The sequence below is a fragment of the Oncorhynchus nerka genome, linkage group LG4 (genome assembly GCF_034236695.1).
Source record: "Oncorhynchus nerka isolate Pitt River linkage group LG4, Oner_Uvic_2.0, whole genome shotgun sequence".
Taxonomy (NCBI): domain Eukaryota; kingdom Metazoa; phylum Chordata; class Actinopteri; order Salmoniformes; family Salmonidae; genus Oncorhynchus; species Oncorhynchus nerka.
The window spans coordinates 59,735,658-59,756,939 of NC_088399.1; the positions used below are offsets into that span (position 1 = coordinate 59,735,658).

Here is a 21,282-nt window from a genome sequence, read left to right on the forward strand (position 1 = left end):
AAACCAATAGGGTGTGCCAATAGCGACCACTTTATTAGCAAAAGTCAAGAATGTTAGATTGAGGATCGGTGGTGACCTTTTTGATGTTTTCAGAGCAGTTTACAGGCAAACATTGGAGTCGCAATAGGATCTTGGATTTTTTTAAAGGACATTGTTTATTTCATGAGAGGTGCAGATTTATCTTACACATGGTACAGGTCCAGCACAAGTGTAACAAATCTCTGAAGTACATCAACTTGATATGGTTCGTGTTTCTGATCAAATGAAAAAAGAAAAATGTCTTTGCACATTTCGAGGAAAACAATGATTCTTTCATTTTCTAAGAGCCATTAACCAAAAATGCATGACCTAACACCTAATCTTTACAATTCTACAGAGACCACTGAGAAGGTTTTGGATTTCAGAGTGCTGCAATGAACGAGGGAATGACTTTTTGTGTGTGTTGATGTCAATCCTTGATGTAACGCTTTTCAGTAGACTTGCATGTTATGAATTTTATGAGACAGACTTTGTTTCAAGTGCTCGGTTAACCCTTGTCAAACCTGCAACCGATTCATTCTGGGATATCTGTTTTGATAGTCCCGTCGAAGAACCTCGGAGAAGGAGATGAAGGACTGTGGCTTGCCATGGAAAGCTGTCCTCAAAAAGACTGAAGATCGGAAGCAGTGGCACTCTCTTGTCTAAGCCTTGTGTCTCACATAGGAACGAAGAGGATTAAAGAAGTTTTGATAGTCGGTTAAACTATATCGGCTGTATAGTTTGCATCTTACACTGTATCTGTGCTAGAGGATCAGAAGCTTCTTCATTGACTCTGTTGTGTCTTGTATTGTAATATGTTACTGTACCTCAGTGCAGCTACAGACATCAAGTCAGTCATTCAGGAGTTAAGAGTGTAGGATCAGCATCATGCGCATCTTGTTGCACAGACTCCAAGCATTGGAATGCCTTACAGACAGATGCCACAATCTCAAACAAATCTAGTAATGCTCTTTGTTAAAAGTTTCCCTTATTTAAGGACCCCAGGGGAGGATCCTAGACATTGTTATGCAGTAGTTGTTATTGAATCTGAATTTCTGGACAGACGTTGGACGCACACAGCGCTGAACAAGCTGCTTTTCATTGTCTACAAATAAGGTGGACTAATATTTGACAGATGACCATTTCCCTCTGTGGTAAACAGCTGCCATTGGTTAAGTAAATGTAATCTATTGATGTAACTAAATTAGCCTCCTTCGGTAAATCAGATAACGCTGCAGCGATGCAACTGCCTCTGCGCGTAAGCATGGATAGACGAGGCCCCCATTCATTGTTTAAAGCTAAATTACACTGAACAAAAATTTAAACGCAACATGTAAAGTGTTGGTCCCATGTTTCATGAGCTGAAATAAAAGATTGCAGAAATGTTCCATACGCACAAAAGAATCTGGTGCACAGATTTGTTTACATCCCTGTTAGTGAGCATTTTATGTGTCAAGATTATACATCTACCTGACATACGTTTCATAACAACAGTGCACCTTGTGCTGGGGACAATAAAAGGCCTCTCTAAAATGTGCAGTTTTGTCACACAACACAATGCCACAGATGTCTCAAGATTTGATGGCTTTGAGAAGTCAATGTTCATTTCTCTACCAAAAGCCACCTCCAACGCCATTTGAAAGAATTTGGCAGTACATCGAACTGGCCACACAACCATGCCAGCCCATGACCTCCACATCCGTCTCACTCTGATTGGCTGAGCCTGGCTCCCCAGAAGGTGGGCCTATGCCCTTCAAGGCCTGCCCATGTCTGAGCCCCGGTCAAGCCATTCGAAATCCATAGATTAGGACCTAATACATTTATTTCAATTGACTGATTTCCTTATATGAACTGTAACTCAGCAACATTTTTTAAATTGTTAAGTGTTGCGTTTATTTTTTTGTTCAGTATAGATTTCCCCCAAGAATGTAAATACATAATTTTTATTCACACCTTTCAAACACGAAGGCACATAACTGTTGTATCCAACTGGCTAGTCCCTATTTGGAACCCTTAAAGTACCTGAAACCAAAAAGGGTTTTCACCTTGAACCAAAGAGGTTCTTCCCCAGGTAAAACCGTATAAAGAAACTGGTGAACACATCATATAGGCTATTCATAAGCATGTAACAGCAAAGTCCTCTAAACTTCTGTAGCTATCAAAAATAAATTCACTTTTTTTCCAAAACCCAGTCATTCTGAGTTTTAATACCAGTGGTTCTTAGTATTCTGAACATCATAACTTTTCTGTTTTTTTCCTTCAATGACATATCCATTCTAATAATGTTTGAAATCTAAGTCGGAAGTTAGCAGGAATTTTGACTTCTAAAAAGTTAATGAGGGGGCCAACGGACACATTTTGTTTTCATCAGGGGTGAAAGTAGATTTAATTTATTCCCAGTATTGGACCTCCTGTATTTTCTTATGGGCCTAATCATAAGAATTCCATATAGAACCTCTATTAATTCAATGGGATCTCTGTGGGTTCTAGTCCTAAAGATTTGTCCTTTAACTTTAAAAATGTATGATCTTTTTGTGGCGTAAACACAAACAGTCATGATGTTTTTATGTGATTGTCAAACAGTCACTTCAAAGGGCTCCTTAGCGCACGTTCATCCACTCGCAAATTATTTCCAGCCTCCAAACAGTGGTCAATGGGAAAGAGACATTTTTTTACACAGAAAAGGGTAATGACATTTGGCGATCGTCATTAGGCCAGAATTGATGCGTCCACTGCTGTCCACGTGTGTCTCTCGGTGTCGGCCACTCATCTCTGCCTTGGCAAAATGTCAGTGTTCTCATCTAACCACATCACATTGTGGAGCGTAGGCTATACAATCCGTTTTCAAGTCCATTTGCACATTTTTTCATTCGTCTGACATGCGGTTAAAGCCTACAGTTTTCTTGACATTTTGTTTTAATTATTGGGATAGGCTCATACCCACACTATTTATTTTGTCGGGACGCCGTACCAGACCACCTTACTTTCACCCCTGGTTTTCATACAGATGTCTCAATTTCCGTTTTCCCTTAATTTTTCATATTCTTCATGTGAGTAGGTGGTCTCAGGGGGTTGAGATGCCTCTTTGTGTTCACACTGCAGGTACTGTCTTTCCTCTTATCTAATCTGGTCTGGGCCCAGCACTGTCTGCAGCCCAGGCACAGCAACCTCCCCATCGGCGCCAAACTCCCTCGGCCGCCCTTAGAAAACAGGAAATGATCCGTCTTCAGCACAGCTAACAGCCTGTGGAGGCAGGTGGTGGGGAGCGTTAAGAGGGGGGCCAAGGGTCAGACTACACTTCACCTAACATCCTGAATATGTGAGCCCCTAGTTGGAATTCTTTCTACTTCTGTCTACTTCTGAAGACATCAAAATCCTCTTTTTGAAGAAAACGTCCATGCCTCCTGCACAGTGGAATGATTCCCCATCCTTCATCGTCCATCCTGTATCCTGCACTTCTATAGTGGAGGGAGCCGACCTCATCGCTCCTGTTCATTGTGTGTCTGGACCCTTCCTCACCCCCACCCTAGCCCCTGTATGGATTCCACTAAGGGTGTCAGGTCAGCCCAGGAGCTAAGGGATAAGCAGCTGTTTTGCAGGCAGATGTAATTTGTTCAACCTCTGATTAGGCCCCAGAAATGTCAACTACGAAGAGACACCAACGGTCTCGGCAGCATCATTTGACACCTCTGCAGTCTGTCACGGCAGAGAGCAGCAGTGTATTAAAGGGGCCGAGTTGAGGTGGAGACAAAGACAGCTGACCCGCGCGGACACGAGTCCTCATAATCTCAGCACCATTTGCCTAATAGGAGGACTCGCTCGTGTGTCATTCCTCTGTGTTTGTCCTCTATTTGACTTGGTGTGAAAGATCAAGGTATCGTCATAAGAGAGAGAGTGGCGAATTGCCTCTGTTTGGTAGAAATGTAGAACCCCACTGGGCACACACTGGTTGAATCAACGTTGTTTCAAAGTAACTTGTCAGTGTATTGTGACGTGGAATTAACATGGAAAATACATTGGATTTAAAAATTTAAAAAAGTTGTCATGTTTTCATCTCATTTCAACCAGCTTTTGTAAACATTGAAATTAGGGCAAAACTTTAATTTAAATACATTGACTTAACCTGACTAACAGGTTGTTACATCAATCTAATTTCCACATAATCATAAGAACTATGTATACATTGAATTTGTGTGGAAAATTCCACGTTAAAAAAAAATCTATATTTTAAATTGTGTTGAATTTCATGTTTAATTAGACATATTTTATTTGACCATGTTTAAATGTTGATTATAAAATGGTATACTTGAATCAATGTCATTGTTTCCACGTAATGCTATCAACCTAAATAAAGAGGTATATTGGGATAAAATTCCATGTCACAATACGCTGACAAATGATGTTGAAACAACGTTGATTCAACCAGGGTGTGCCCGTAGGGACCTGAGTGTGTATGTGTCAAAGGATGTTGTGGTGAGAGAGACTTGTGAGTGAATACATTGTAATGTGACCCCAAAATCGGTCTGTTTCAAAATCAGCACATCTTACATAAAAAAAAAACGCCCAATGTATACCCAGATTGAAAACATTAGTGCATCACATGCTTTTTATTTAGTTTAACAACTTGACATTTCGACCACTTGTTACAAAAAAAAAAAAGTCAAATCTATAGTTTAACGAGGTAAAAGCAGAGTCATTTAAGGCACGTTTCTCAACTCTTGTTAATATTACTTCTATGGTTTAAGCTCAACTTCAGAACACCACTGTGGTTCTGGAGGAATAAAAACAAAATGGAGTGGCTTTCCTCAGGAAAGTTATTTTACATATACACTTAAATTATACACTTTTAGTATGTTAATAAACATGTCATTTCATAGTTTTACAAGTTCCATGTGTCTTTCCTCAACATGTAGCCCACCTTCAGTAACATTGTATATTAAACCGTGCATTCGTTCTTGTTGTTTCATGCTGGTAGTAATGCAATACAAGTACACACAGTACACTTAAAGGAATCCTCCGTTTTATGCCTCAGCCAAAACAACAGTTTCTAAGCTGCAATGATGAAAGAGAAAAACCTGTCTGGATCTGGGGTTCAGTGCGGTTGTATGTCTAAGCAAAGACACATTCGAGGGACGTTGTGGGGTGTTTCCAATAAAATGGGACTTATCTTTTGGTCCGTGGTTAGAGTTTCAAAATATGGACAGACCACATTTCTGTCAAGACCCTGTAGGCACCTCCGGTCATAAAAAAGGTGATTATTCATAACATAACCTCTTCCCCTTTTTTTGTAAAACACCATTGCAAAAGCAAAGCAAACTGAGGAGTACCATTTGAAAGGAACATTTATGAAGCTATGATCCAAGCGCACACAATGGCTAGGTAGTTTTTTTTTTTTATGTGGTTCGGAATTGTTCAAATCATCTACACTTTGCTGTACCCAAATACTATATACTGTACAGTGTTTTCAAATGAAAAATCCCCATCTGATGTTCAAAGGGTTCCAAAACTCTCAGAAAATGTATAATAACACCATCCATTTCTTTAACGCTTTCGGGGGGTAGATGTATAGCAATTACTTGAGATGGACAACTTACCATATTCGAGATAAATAGTGCATAATGTGCACTACCTTCAATTGGTTTGGTGTCACAAATAATGTTGTCCTTCTTATACACAGTTTTACTAGTTACGGTATGGCAATGCTTTAATATTATATATATATATATATATATATATATATATATCTGTATTCGTTACAGTATATTATTTTTTATATTTAAATGAGGAAAGAACATCACCACATTTTTAGCCTTGGCAGCCATTGGTTGTCAGCCAATACCAACTGCAGATAAATCTCTGTCAGTTGCCAAATCCAATAATAACGTGGCATTTTGAACTTTGAAAATAATCAGCGCACTCTGGCAGGACAACAACTGTATAAGTGGCAGCAAAACCATTGACTGAGCCAGGCTTGTTCTCAGAACTGCCTTTGGAGTCTGCAGTACATATAAGACCAACATTTTATACTGATGGTGACCTTGTGACTTTTCCTCTCCAGAAACGATCCAGAGTGACTTATGTAAAAACAACATCATGTCATGCCAAATGTATTAGGCTATATAGGAATAAAAAGCATGAAATATAAAACATTGTTCAATGTCCCAATGTCTTGGTGCAACACCTCTATAAAAATGCCTTTTTCTCCCATATGGTTGTGAGAACATTCCAGATGTGCATAGGGAGTCGTGTAGTCTGAAGGCAGCCTGTCATGTAGTCTATGGGTAGTCGTGTGGTCTGTCATATAGTCTTCATATGCAGACGAAGTTGCAGTCAGTTCCCAAAAAGGAGAGAAGTCTACCCCAATAGTCCACAGGCCTGGGGTGAGAGTCCACAAGCCTGGGGTGAGAGTCCACAGGCCTGGGGTGAGAGTCCACAGGCCTAGGGTGAGAGCTGAACTCTACTTGAGTTCATGCGTCAAATATTTTAAAAAGAGCGAAGCAGTTTGTCCTCCGACTTCGCAAGGAGTTCATCACTCGCAGTGTGGCTCCATGATAAGACGAGACCCCTCTCTCGTTCCATAAGCCCTCTTCCCTCCAACCACACTTCCAGGCTGACTCTGAAGTAACATTAACCAAGCAACAGCCAGGTGGTGTAGAGTTCCCATCCGGACAAACTCCAAAGTCGTTATGGCGAGACGATAGTAACAGGGTGAAGCAGGAAGCGTTCCTCCTAATATAGTTGTCCCATTGGCCTTACAGAGAGTGTAGGGGAGAAACTCTAACGTTGCGTCTGAAATGGCATCCTATTCCCTATGTAGTGCACTCATTTAAAGTATTGCACAATATGGGGAATAGGGTGCCATTCTGGACGCACTCGGTGTCTATGAGAAGTCCAGCGGACGAATCATCATGGTTGTTGCTCGTAGCGAGTAGCTGGGACCCTTAAAGTAGTGCCACTTGATGCCATTTAGCTTGCCGACGTGTTGCCCTTTGGTGAAGTACATTCCGTTGAGGTTGGACGGGCCGCAGGCGTCGAACCACCAACCTGGGCAGAGCAAAGAACAGATGGAGAGAATTAGATCATTTTATAAGCCCCTATGACAAAAAGTTGATAACAACCAAAGACAGACCTTAGTGTGTATAAAACGCCATTGCTTAAAGCTAAAAGAAAGCAGAAGCTTTACACCAGAAGGTCCTACATTGTAAACTTTGAGTTTCTCTATTCTGGTTCTGCAATGTTGAACCTTGACAGAATGCCACAGTGAACTCCCAACAGCAGCAATGGAGCAGTTGTTTAGACATAATTGCAAAGGTATTTAAGCATGTTAACTCTCGCAAGGCTGACGGCATCCTAGCCGCGTCCTCAGAGCATGCGCAGACCGGCTGGCTGGAGTGTTTGGAAACATATTCAATCTCTCCCTATCTCAGTCTGCCGTCCCCACTTGCTTCAAGATGTCCACCATTGTTCCTGTACCCCAGAAAGGAAAGGTAACTGAACTAAATGACTATCGCCCTGTAGCACTCACTTCTGTCATCATGAATTGCTTTGAGAGGTTAGTTTTAAGGACCTGTTAACTCTCAGTGGTATTTAGAGAAAGAGTAGATGCGCATGGGCTCAAATAAGCTCTGTTGGGATTGGCATTCAGAAGACATAAATTCCCTGCATATAATGCTGTTGTATGCACTTTTTTATCCTCTTGCTAATTTCTCCCTCAAAGGTAATGTATTGCTTTACCCCTAGCACCAAAGAACACATGAAAATGAGCAAGACAAATATTTATATTTTCAGGTTGGCACACTGTGGCTGGTGTGGCATGTGTCAATCGTTGGGTGATATCTGGTGGGGCACAGCCTTTCCCCTCAGGTCTACATACCAGTGCCAGTGTGAGCTGTGACATTTCACAGAAGACCTAATACTGAGTCCCACAGTTCGTACTGTTCATTCTTGTCTTGGCATGGGGTCAGGGTGGCAAAGGTTTTCCCATTGGTTCTTTGTGACTAAATCCATGATGATTTATTTCCGATTTAATCAGTATCCTCTGTGTTTTCCAGTGCTGGGCTTTTACTCTCTTGTAAAAACAGTTGACCCTGCTAGAAACACTTGGTGATCTGTTTCCAGACCGGATAGTCTTTTGTCATTGTCACCTCAGTACACCAGTGAACATACAGTAGGACTGGGTTAGGTCTGTTCAGTATGACTGAGCTTGTGTGTACAGCGGCCTTCAGAAAGTATTCACACCTCCTGACTTTTCCCACATTTTGTTGTTTTAAATTCATTTAAAAAGATTACTTTTGGATCAAATTTCTATTTGGTGCCACTGATTTATACACAATACCCCTTGTGTCAAAGTGGAATTATTTGCAAATTCGTTTAAAAAAATCGGAGCTGAAATGTCTTGAGTCGATAACTATTCCATCCTTTTTGTCAGGAGTAAAAATGTGCTTAACAATGTCACATAATAAGTGGCATGGACTAACTCTGTGTACAATAATGGTGTTAAACGTGATTTCTAAATGACTACCCCATCTCTGTACCCCACACACAATTATCTCTAAGGTAATTTGTAATTGCAGTGAATTTCAAGCACAGATTAAACCACAGACCAGGGAAGTTTTCCAATGGTTCGCAAAGGGCACCTATAATATTATATATATATATATATATATATATATATATAAAATACATTAAATATCCCTACTATGATACAGGTACCCTTCTTAACTCCGTTGCAGGAAGTGTCACTCCTGCTCTCCCTCTCTGGCTAAACACACTGCTGGATTGTGAGACTGGCTTGTTGAATTAGGGGAAATACGCAGTCCTTAGATTTGGTTGGACAGAATTCCCCGATCCCCGATATTGTCTTCTCTTGCCATTGACCATAAACGGTTTACAAGCCCAGTCCTCCACTGGGGAACTGTCATACAGTGAGTAGGGTCACCTTGCTCCACTTACACAGCCAGAGAATTAGAGTCATGTTGAATCTCCCTGACACTTGGTACCCAGCCCACGGACATTTTATGGTGCTAATTTGAAACCCCAAATGTGCTGTAGTGGGAGTGCAGAAGTTAGGAGATGCAGTAAGCTCCACACACGCCTCATTACTCTGTACTGTGGTACAATGCCACATGCACAGGTCCATGTTAAAATGACACAACCCAGTCTCAAGGTTTGAGCTAGGAGGAGTCAGGCTAGTCTTGTAGTGGAACCAAGTTCTCTAGACAATTGACCAGGATGCATTACAAAGATACATCTTCCTTTCTGCCATGATGTAGTGGTTTGTGGGGACTCTTCTCTTTGTGGGGACTCTTCTCCCTACCACACCACATGTTTCATGAGTTGAAATAAAAGATCCTAGAGCTTGTTTCTCTCAAGTGTTGTGCACAAATGTGTTTACTTCCCTTTTAGTGAGCAATTCTCCTTTGCCAAGATAATCCAAACACCTGACAGGTGTGGCATATCAAGAAGTTGATTAAACACCATGATCATTACACATGGTGTAATACACTCTTCAAATGTACAGTTTTGTCACACAACACAATGCCACAGATGTCTCAAGTTTTGAGGGAGTGCACAACTGGCATGCTGACTGCAGGAATGTCCACCATTTCTCTACCATAAGCTGCCTCCAACATCGTTTAAGAGAATTTGGCAGTATATCCAACTGGCCTCACAACCGCAGACCATGTGTAACCACGTCAGCCCAGGACCTCCACAGCTGGCTTATTCACCTGTGGGATTAACTGAGACCAGCCACCTGGACAGCTGATGAAATTGAGGAGTATTTCTGTCTGTTTTAAAGCCCTTTTGTGGAGAAAAACGAATTCTGATTGGCTGGGCCTGGCTCCCCAGTGGGTGGGCCTGGCTCCCAAGTAGATGGGCCTATGCCTTCCCAGACCCACCCATGGCTGCGCACCTGCCCTGTCATGTGAAATACATAGATTAGGGCCTAATTAATTAATTTCCTTATATGAACTCTATTTCAGTAAAATATTTAAAATAGTTGCAAGTTGCATTTAGATCTTTGTTCAGTATAGTTCAACTAGTCATTTAACTACATTTAACTACATGCAGTAGCTTGGTGGTAGTTGAACTCAATTAAAATCTTGGTAGTGTTTTCAGTAGTTAATTAAACATGTTTTGCCATGTAGCAGTGTAGCTAACTACTGGAACTATACACACTTATCATTTTGCCAAAAATAAAATAAAATATGGGTAAAGTAGGCAAGAATATATTTTTATTTCAGCATCAGACTTGCCTAATTCTCACTTCAAACATAGTTGTTGTGTTTAATAGGCTAAATTACACATTCTGTTAACATATGACCCCCGAGTGATACGGTCTTGCAATTTGAGGTCTGACATTCAGATATAGATATGATAATATATCACTAAGTATTTTGTAGTTACATTTTCAATGTAACTTTACAGTTAGCTTAACCTTTGCTTAACTTCTTCCATTGTGAAGTCATTGGTAGCTTGGTAAACTATATATTTCAACTATGCAGTGTGGTGCATTATGGGGACACCCTGGTACATACCCCCTGTGAGCATGAGGGCACACTTGCAGATGCAGTTGTCGTTGTCCATGTCTTTGGTGCTGAAGTCTGCCCCGTGGATCACCAGACTGCTCTGCCTGCCTGCTGTCCCACTGTGACTCTTCAGGAACAGTCTGAGAGGAGGAGGTAGAGGACGACAAGAAAAAGGGGACAAAATAGATGAGGGCGATTATAGAGGGAGAGAAGAAGACATAACACACTGTAAGAGACCTCCCGGGAAAGTTACATTTTCAGCAGTGATTGCCTGTGCAAATCTGTTCTGCAAACAGTCTCTCCGCCTGGGTCAACATGAATGAAATAAAGAGAGAGAAGTGTAGACAAAGTTGTCTGGGAAGCACCTGCAAGCCTCAGAGCAGCGATTTACAGTATAGGAGCAGAGAGACCCACCACCAGGTCGTTAAGGGCTGACCCAGGTACAGCCCAATGAGGCACCGTCATGTAGCCTACATAACCCCTCCAATTGGTCCTAGTCCTCAGATACACAGTGTCCCGCCTTGTGTGTATGCAATGCACTATGCCCACTGTCTTCCCTCCTGTGGTCATACAGTACGGTGTGATACACTCTTCTCTGTCGGAATGATCAGAGGCCTGCTGCGCTCACTATGGTGGAGATAAAGCATATTAACCCAAAGACGTTGTATGTTACAGTATTTCAGGCCTGCTGCCTGCAGGGCTGCTCAGTCTAACCTACACATGTGGTAACTGTAAATCAACCAAGGCCCCAGCTGTACTGGTGAAAGACATAGTGAACCAGCGGGCACATACAGGAAGGGCAGGGTGGACCAGTATCATGGAACCCCTGTCTAGGGGCACTGTGGCTGGGGTGGGTTGAGATGGATGTCTCTGGAAGGTTGGTTGGCTGGAGCGGTAACGTAATGCTGTTTTCTCACGCCGTGTCGCTAGAATAGTGTGTTTTGTGGATTTCTATTTTTAGGTTGAGTGACTGGTATTGCAAGGTCACAAGACATTGTCTATTGACGAGGTGATTTGGCAAGTGTAATCTCACTTCTCAATGTCATTAGGAGGCTTGACATCAACTAATGTTGGAAGCTGGTTGAATATTTATTCCATGATCAAAAAGAGTCAATGACTCCAAACCATAAGCCTTGGTGTCTTCCTCATCGATCCGCCCACTCCATGACTACCTTTCTCAGATCCAATCATCACTATCTTTCTCACCACTCAACCCCTAACAATTCTCCCCAACTGGGATTTGAATAGGGTCTAAGAGAGTCAAAGGATGGGTACTTTGAAGAACCTCAAATATAAAATACATTTTGATTTGTTTAACACTTTTTTTTGTTTACTACATGATTCCGTATGTGTTATTTCATAGTTTTGATGTCTTCACTATTATTCTACAATGTAGAAAATAGTTTTTTAAAAACGAGTAGGTGTGCCTAAACACACTTGAGTGTGTCATTGTGAATTGTGAAATCACTCTTGGTAAGAGAGCAGAAATGCTGTAGTGTCAATCCTCTCTTTCCTGCTGTGACCTGCATCATTAGGAGCTCATTCTGTGGCCTGCCTTTCTCTAACCCACATTATCACACGCCTAAGAGTTTTCTCTCACCAAAGATGGACTCTCAGAGCCAAGAAACTCTGTCAGAGGACCATGCCAATGTGTCTGCTCTGCGCTCTGAAACATGTTCTGTTAAGCAAAATCATTTCCTGAAACACATTTGCCGTCAATCAGAATGGACAGGGGAGTAGGTGGGTAACAAGTCTTAGTCGAGCTGTGTTTTTTCCTATGAGAAAGGTTGGAAAGGCTTTTAAAAATAGATATTTATATAAAGTACCAGTCAAAACACCTACTCATTTAATGTTTTTTCTTTATTTGTACTATTTTCTACATGGTAGAATAATATTGAAGACATCAAAACTATGAATTAACACATATGGAATCATGTAGTAACCAAAAAAGTGTTAAACAAATCAAAATATATTTTATATTTGATTTTTATATTGAGGACAGCGTTGCAAACCCTTGGCATTCTCTCAACCAGATTCATGAGGTAGCCACCTGGAATGAATTTCCCATTGCCCATTGAAAGTGAGGGGGGTGAATTGTAGCCTACAAAATATGTGTACAATTAATGAATGCAAAGATATTACATTCTGATGTCCCTCAAACTGTAATTGACTGACACATCTGCTTGTAGCTGTGTGGTTTCAGGTTAGATTCATGAAGTGGAGACACTGGTCAGTGGTGTGTATTCTTGGAGCAAGTATTTTAACATGAGCATGACTCCTGTATTTAGACAGCTGTGTAAATGGATGATTTGTACGGAGCGAAAGAGGAAAGAAGTGACTATATCACTGTTGGGAATTCAACTAAGCCACTAAACCAATACTGTATTATGTAGTGGAGAGTCATAGCTCTAATCATAATGGTTTTATCTGAATCAAAGGTGGGTTGGATGAATAGAACATGCTGAAATTAGACATGGTAGTGGGGTGATGAAATACTGTAGGGAGTTGTGTGTGTGTGTGTGTGTGTGTGTGTGTGTGTGTGTGTGTGTGTGGGTGTGTGTGTGTGTGTATGCACTTGTTTTCCTACATTATCTGGACCCCAATATCGTAACATTTCACCTTCATGTCCTGAAAAGTGATGGAAAACAATAACTTTTCAAAAGTTTTTTTTCAGGTCCTGAATTTGTTCAAATGTATTTTAAGCTTAAGGGTTCGGGTTTTGGGGTTAAGGTTTAGGGTTTTTGGGGTTAGGGAAAATATGATTTAAAAAAAAATGTACACTCCAAAAAGTCCTGAAATTTCACGAAAACATAGCTGTGTGTGTGTGTGTGTGTGTGTGTGTGTGTGTGTGTGTGTGTGTGTGTGTGTGGTGGGTGGGTGTGTGTGTGGGTAGTGGAAGGGTGGGGGTAGTGAGTCTTCATCTGTGACACGTGCTGAAGAACGACTCTGACCCTTTAAGACTACAGAAGTTCTTGCAGATACTCTATTGTAGGCCCACACCTCTCATATCACAAAACACAGCTTGAGTTCCTGGCAGTTTAACTTCTGTTAATTCCTGACCCACACAGTCCAGGATGTAGCCTGCTACTGCTCCGATAAAGAACAGACACAAGCTGTGTATTTCGAAGACATTTACACAGCCTTTCGACCGCACAGAGAAACATCGCCAAGACACGTCATAAAGAGGGATTCTCCGCATGACACTCGTCCGACCTTAAAATAGTTTTTGTCTGTATTTACTGGGTGTGTTGTGTATTTACCAGACAATTTACCTCAGATAATCCACCTCAATTGACATCTGCATCCTGTCATGTCAAGTCTATTATGTGCTTAACTGATAAGTAGGGTGATCCGAGGCAGCAGTCTTCAAGAGGAAAATACGTTTTTTTCCCCTGCGTGAGTACAGTTGTTCTGCTGTCTCTGTTTCTCGGCAGAAACGTTTAGCGTGTCATGTAACGGGCTGTATTTCATCTCCAGGGTCAAACATCTGCGCAACCGATGCGGGCCCTTACAGACTTTGAAGGCCAACTGTGCCGATCTGATTGGCTCTTGTTGGAATAACTCGAGCAAATTAGATTGGCCAAGGCTCATTAATAAACACAATGTTGGATTGTGGGGGATTGTTTTGAGCTTTCTCAATGACAGCCTGAAGGAAGAAGTGTTGGTGTCCTGCCATGTCATTCTGCTAATATCCAAAGGGGATGCTGGTTTGTTAGTGCTCTTTCTTTGCCGGATGATGGATATATAAAACATTTATACAAATGCTAATAGTATTAATACTACGCATCATTATTACTGCTTTGTTGTAGATTTGATTTCAATCGCAATAAGGACAGGACTCTGGAGTATTGCAGAGTACAAGAGGGAAATGACCAAAATTGGGATCAGTCGAGTATCATTGTTTTATGATAATACATGATCATTTGAAACTTGAACAATTGTCAAGCTTTCCCAAAATATATCCTTGGCAAACGAATTAAATGACATCTATTTTCAAATAGAGGATTCTAATTGGGCTAAACTACACGGTATGCGTCGACTAGTCCACTGCAGTCTTTAACAGCCCACTCCAATATGCATGAGGGAATGCATGAGGGCATCACTATCATTAGCGCAAAGCCTGCAAACTGACAACACCACTTACAACACAGTGACGGTCGGCGCTGTTTAAGATTAGGGAAGACATCTTTTTTTTTTTTTTTGGCTTGGCCTTATTTATATTAATCAATCACATGTATTTATAAAGCCCTTTTTACATCGGCCGATGTCACAAAGTGCTTATTCAGAAACCCAGCCAAAAACCCCAAACAGCCAACAATGCAGATGTAGAAGCACAGAGGCTATGACAACTCTGTAGAAAGAAAGGAACCTAGGAAGATACCTAAGAGAGGAAGAGAGGAACCAGGCTCTGATGAGTGGGCAGTCCTCTTCTGGCTGTGCCAGGTGGGGATTATATGGGTACATGGCCATTAAGGTCAGATTGTTCCTCAAGAGGTTCAAACGTTCATAGATGATCAGCAGGGTCAAATAATGGTCACAGTGGTTGTAGAGGGTGCAACAGGTCAGTACCTCAGGAGTAAATGTCAGTTGGCACATAGCCAAGCATTCAGAGGTCGAGACAGCAGATGTGTGTGTGTGTGTGTGGGGGGGAGGTTGAGTCAAAAACAGCAGGTACGGTACAAGGTAGCACGTCCAGTGAACATCAGGTTTCCATAGCCGCAGGCAGAACAATTGAAACTGGAGGTGGACTGGGAACAGTAGGCAAAATTAAGAGGGGAAAATAGACCAAACTATTAGGGTGAGGCACATGGGCTACTAACAGCTTATTACACAACATACACTTAGTATTACTTTCTTAGCTACAGTATAATACCTCCTTGGCATATTACATCATTTATGCAGCAGCATACAAGACATTTTTGGACCTTGTTGTGCTCACTTGAACAGGAAGGTGGCGCGGCGGGCCTTCGTGGGCAAATTTTGTCATCAAAGTCTGGCATTCTCTGGATTTATGGTGCTTTCAAAACAACTGGGAACTCCAAACAAAAAAAATAAGGTCAAATCCTGACGACGTCATTGATCTTCAGGTTGGAGCTCTAGAAAGAGGCCAGATTTACAATTCCGAGTTGGACGACGGTTCAAAACGCGTTTTCCCAGTCGGAGCTCGTTTATTCCCAACTTCCCAGTTGTCTTGAACTCACTGAAGTCAAGTTCTCTCATTTCTGAGTTAACAGTTGTTTTGAGCATGGCCCAAATCATGATTCATTGACAGCATGGCCAATGTTGAATGTTTATCATTTTAAACTTGGAAAAGAGCTTAATCCCATATTTGGGACCACACAGCCACTCCACTGACTAGCAGGCTAGTGATTGCTTTGCAATGCTTGCAGTTAGTCACTGATTCCAAACCACTTATTGTTGAATTTGTGATTTCCAACTTGTTGTGTAATGTTTATGTCCAATGGCCAATGAGCACCAATTCGTTTTCTCTACAATTTCTCTTCATTATTTCTCTTCATATGACAAGGATTAAAAAGGATTTGCCAGTAGATTGTCGACTTTATTTATTAAACCGTTATTTAACTAGGCAAGTCGGTTAAGAACAAATTCTTATTTGCAATGACGGCCTACCAAAAGGCAAAAGGCCTCCTGCAGGGGACGGGGGCCTGGGATTAAAAATGAAAAATGAAAAACAAAAATATAGGACAACACACACATCACGACAAGAGAGACAACACAACACTACATAAAGAGAGACCTAAGACAACAACATGGCAAGGCAGCAACACATGACAACACACCATGGTAGCTACACAACATACAGTGGTTTGCTGCTTTACAACCTGGAACTAATGTGGGGGTTTGTATCATTTGATTTACACAACATGCCTACCACTTTGAAGATGCAAAATATTTTTTATTGTGAAACAAACAAGAAATAAGACAAAAAAACTGAAAACTTGAGCTTGCATAACTATTCACCCACCCAAAAAACAATACTTTGTAGAGCTACCTTTCTCAGCAATTACAGCTGCATGTTTCTTGGGGTATGCCTCAATAAGCTTGGCACATGTAGCCACTGGGATTGTTGCCCATTCTTCAAGACAAAACTGCTCCAGTTCCTTTGGGTTGGATAGGTTCTGCAGGTATACAGCAATCTTTAAGTTATATCACATATTCTCAATTGGATTGAGGTCTGGGCTTTGACTAGGCCATTCCAAGACATTTAAATGTTTCGCCTTAAACCACTCGACTGTTGCTTTAGCAGTATGCTTAGGGTCATTGTCCTGCTGGAAGGTGAACCTCCGTCCCAGTCTCAAATCTCTGGAAGACTGAAACAGGTTTCCCTCAAGGATTTCCCTGTATTTAGCGCCATCCATAATTTATTCATTTCTGACCAGTTTCAGAGTCTCTGCCGATGAAAAACATCCCCACAGCATGATGTTGCCACCACCATGCTTCACTGTGGGGATGGTATTCTTGGAGTGATGAGAGGTGTTGGCCTTGATGGCCAAAAAGCTCAATTTTACTCTCATCTGACCAGAGTACCTTCTTCCATATGTTTGGGGAGTCTCCCACATGTCTTTTGGCAAACACCAAACAGGTTTGCTTATTATTTTCTTTAAGCAATGACTTTTTTTCTGGCCACTCTTCCGCAAAGCCCAGCTCTGTGGAGTGTACGGCTTAAAGTGGTCCTATGGACAGATATTCCAATCTCCGCTGTGGAGCTTTGCAGCTCCTTAAGGGTTATCTTTGGCCTCTTTGTTGCCTCGCTGATTAATGCCCTCCTTGCCTGGTTCATGAGTTTTGGTGGGTGGCCCTCTCATGGCAGGTTTGTTGTGGTGCCATATTCTTTCCATTTTTTTACAATGGATTTAATGGTGCTCCGTGGGATTTTCAAAGTTTCTGATATTTTTTTATAACCCAAACCTGATCTGTACTTCTCCACAACTTTGTCCCTGACCTGTTTGGAGAGCTCCTTGGTCTTCATGGTGCCACTTGCTTAAGGGTCTTGCAGACTCTTGGGGCCTTTCAGAACAGGTATATATATACTGAGATCATGTGAGACTTAGATTGCACAGAGGTGGACTTTATTTAAGTAATTATGTGACTTCTGAAGGTAATTGGTTGCACCAGATCTTATTTAGGGGCTTCATAGCAAAGGGGGCGAATACATATGCACGCACCACTTTTCCGTTTATTTATTATTATTATTTTTTTAAACAACTCATTTTTTTCATTTCACTTCACCAATTTGAACTATTTTGTGTATGTCCATTACATGACATCCAAATCAAAATCAATTTAAATTACAGGTTGTAATGCAAAAAAATAGGAAAAATGCGAAGGGGGATGAATACCTTTGCAAGGCACTGTAACAACCTCATGGTAGCAACACAACATGGTAGCAGCACAACACATGATACAAACATTATTGGACACAGACAACAGTGCAAAGTGCAAGAAGGTTAGAGACAACAATACATCACACAAAGCAGCCACAATTGTCAGCAAGAGTGTCCATGATTGAGTCTTTGAATGAAGAGATTGAGATAAAACTGTCCAGTTTGAGTGTTTGTTGGAGCTCATTCCAGTCGCTAGCAGCAGCGAACTGAAAAAAGGAGCGACCCAAGGATGTGTGCGCTTTGGGGACCTTTAACAGAATGTGACTGGAAGAATGGGTGTTGTATGTGGAGGATGAGGGCTGCAGTAGATATCTCAGATAGGGGGGAGTGAGGCCTAAGAGGGTTTTATAAATAAGCATCATCCAGTGGGTCTTGCAATGGGTATACAGAGATGACCAGTTTACAGAGGAGTATAGAGTGCACTGGTGTCTCCTATAAGGAGCATTGGTGGCAAATCTGATGGCCGAATGGTAAAAACATCTAGCCGCTCGAGAGCACCCTTACCTGCTGCTCTAGAAATTATGTATCCATAATCTAACATGGGTAGGATGGTCATCTAAATCAGTGTTAGTTTGGCAGCTGGAGTGAAAGAGGATCGATTACGATAGAAGAAACCAAGTGTAGATTGAACTTTAGCCTGCAGCTTTGATATGTGCTGAGAGAAGAACAGTGCACCATCTAGCCATACTCCCAAGTACTTGTATGAGGTGACTACCTCAAGCTCAAAACCCTCAGAGGTAGAAATAACACATGTGGGAGGAGGGGCATTCTTCGTACCAAACCACATGACCTTTGTTTTGGAGCTGTTCAGAACAAGGTTAAGGGTAGGGAAAGCTTGTTGGACACTAAGAAAGCTTTGTTGTAGAGCATTCAACACAAAATCCGGGGAGGGGCCAGCTGAGTATAAGACTGTATCAACTGCATATAAATGGATGAGAGAGCTTCCTACTGCCTGAGCTATGTTGTTGATGTAAATTGAGAGGAGCGTGGGGCCTAGGTTCGAGCCTTGGGGTACTCCCTTGGTGACAGGCAGTGGCTGAGACAGCAGAGTTTCTGACTTTATGCACTGCACTCTTTGAGAGAGGTAGTTAGCAAACCAGCCCAAAGTCCCCTTAGAGACACCAATACTCCTTAGCCAGTCCACAAGAAGCTCATACCGTATCAAAAGCTTTGACCAAGTCAATAAAAATAATCAGCACAATATTGCTTAGGATCAAGGGCAATGGTGACATAATGAGGACCTTTAAGGTTTCAGTGACACATCCATAACCTGAGCGGAAACCAGATTGCATACCCGAGAGAATACTATAGACATCAATAAAGCCAGTCAGTTGATTATTGCCAAGTTTTTCCAACACTTTTGATAAACAGGGTAAAATAGAAATAGGCCTTTAACAGTTAGGATCAGCTTGATCTCCCCCTTTAAATAAAGGATGAACCGTGGCTACTTTCCAAGCAATGGGAACCTCCCCATAAGGGAGAGGCAGGTTAAAACGGTTGGATATTGGCTTGGCAATTATAGGGGCAGCAACCTTAATGAAGAAAGGGTCTAAACCATCTGACCAAGATGTTTTTTTTTTGTCAAGTTTAATAAGGAGCTCCTTTAGCCCCTCGGACTCAGTGACTGTCTGCAGGGAGAAACTTTGTAGCGGGGCAGGGGGAAAAGAGGGAGAGGCATCGGGGATAGTCGCATTAGAAGGGGTGGGAGATGAGGAAATGTTGGGCGGACAAGGAGGCATGGCTGAGTCAAGTAGGACTATCATGATGTAATTCAGCCTCGAATGAGCAACCTCTACATAGTTTGTATGACCAATATAGCCCTGCAGCCTAGCTGTAAAGTGTTATTGACAGTGGAGGCTCCTCATCCTACTCGATAAATTAGATTTTATATTAAAAAAGTTGTACTTTCAAGATAGAATTCCCTCAATCTCACTTCTCTTTTGTTTCAACCACTTGAGTTAGGCCTACCTAATACCTGCATGTATGCAACATAAAACAACATAGTAATTGAGTTCCTGTATCTGTAAGGCTGTATCAAACCACCCAGGCTCAGCCAGCGACAGTTAAAGTTAACAGAGACCTCCACTCCCCAAAGTACTATAAGTCCTGTGTGCCATAGGGGTCCATACATCAGGGGTTCTCAGTGAAGGTGGCATTCATCCCTAAACACTGCAAAATAAAGAAAATCATAAATATGTCTTTCTCCTCCGCACCAGTGAGATGTATCAGACTGTGGCTAAACACACTGTGGAATGGCCCCCACTGACACTTCCACAGGCCGTCTGTTATCTGCTTGCCATGTCCCATTTCAAAAGGCCCCGTGTTATCCCAAATGGGGGATATTGCTGTTTTACCTCATTGTATGTACTGACATTCTGAAGGGATTCCCCCAGAGATGTTTTAAGCACATTGTAACATGTAACCTACAGGTGTACATTTGTTATATACAGTATGTCTGCCTGTACAAACGTTTATTTTGTGTGTGTGTGGCATAGAAAGAATTGTGTCAGTCTTTCAAATGGACTTCTTTCCTCTCTTGATTGACACAGTTCAACCTAGCATGCTGGCTTCATTCCTTTTATCCCAGTCTGAGACGACCAAACCTGCTGAGGTCCAGGCAGCACATGCTGTCGCACACCTGGCAGTCATTAGCCTGCTGAACTGCGGCCTAATTGGCTCAAAGCAGAGGTTAATTACCATGCCCAATGGACCACGTCCTACCCAGAGGTGTCTGGCTGTAGCCCATTCGCTCGCCTGCCGCTGGGTGTCATCACAGAGACAGACGAACATATGGACACACACACACACACACACACATGTATGTGCACACACACTCACCATTTTTAACTTTACAAGTTGCCAGTGATTATCATCACTGAGGTAGATCATACTGTATGCATCCCTGTTAATTTCTTGAAACTAAAACCTTAAACCGCAACCCAACAAAAGGTTAATAAAATATCAGAATAATACTACCGCCTCTCACCTAAATCGTCTTTAGATTTTAGATTCACAACATAACGTTGTATTCCGATACCTTAGCATTTGATTTACAGACAGACAGTATTCAGCGTTGCTGCCTCCCCACTGTACTGTGGTTATCAGTCAGAATGCAGTGCGGATGAGTGTTGGATGAGTAAACCGAGCTTCAGGAGTTAGGGGTATCAGGGATCCCATCTCAGTGTAAGGCTAGGACAGAGGGGTTACAGCCGAGCTAGAGAATCCCTCCTTTGCCAAGTCCTTCTCCAAATCCCCACGTCAAATACATCTGAGGGTACCGTCTGATTCCACCAGGGAGATTTCCATTACCATATGGAGAAATCACAGGA

General features: G+C 41.9%; 1 protein-coding gene across 2 annotated transcripts in view; it reads right to left on the reverse strand.

Annotated features, from left to right (window-relative positions):
• Positions 1–4,597: 4,597 nt before the first annotated feature.
• The window catches only part of LOC115128295 (angiopoietin-1-like), a 57,176-nt gene continuing 40,491 nt past the window's right edge, over positions 4,598–21,282 (reverse strand). For both annotated transcript variants that reach the window (XM_029658014.2, XM_029658013.2), the window contains exons 8-9: positions 10,557–10,687; positions 4,598–7,062 (exon numbers count right to left, since the gene is read on the reverse strand). In XM_029658014.2, coding sequence (XP_029513874.1) covers positions 6,899–7,062; positions 10,557–10,687 — 295 coding nt within the window. In that variant the 3' untranslated portion in view covers positions 4,598–6,898. The remainder of the gene's footprint in view (positions 7,063–10,556; positions 10,688–21,282) is intronic.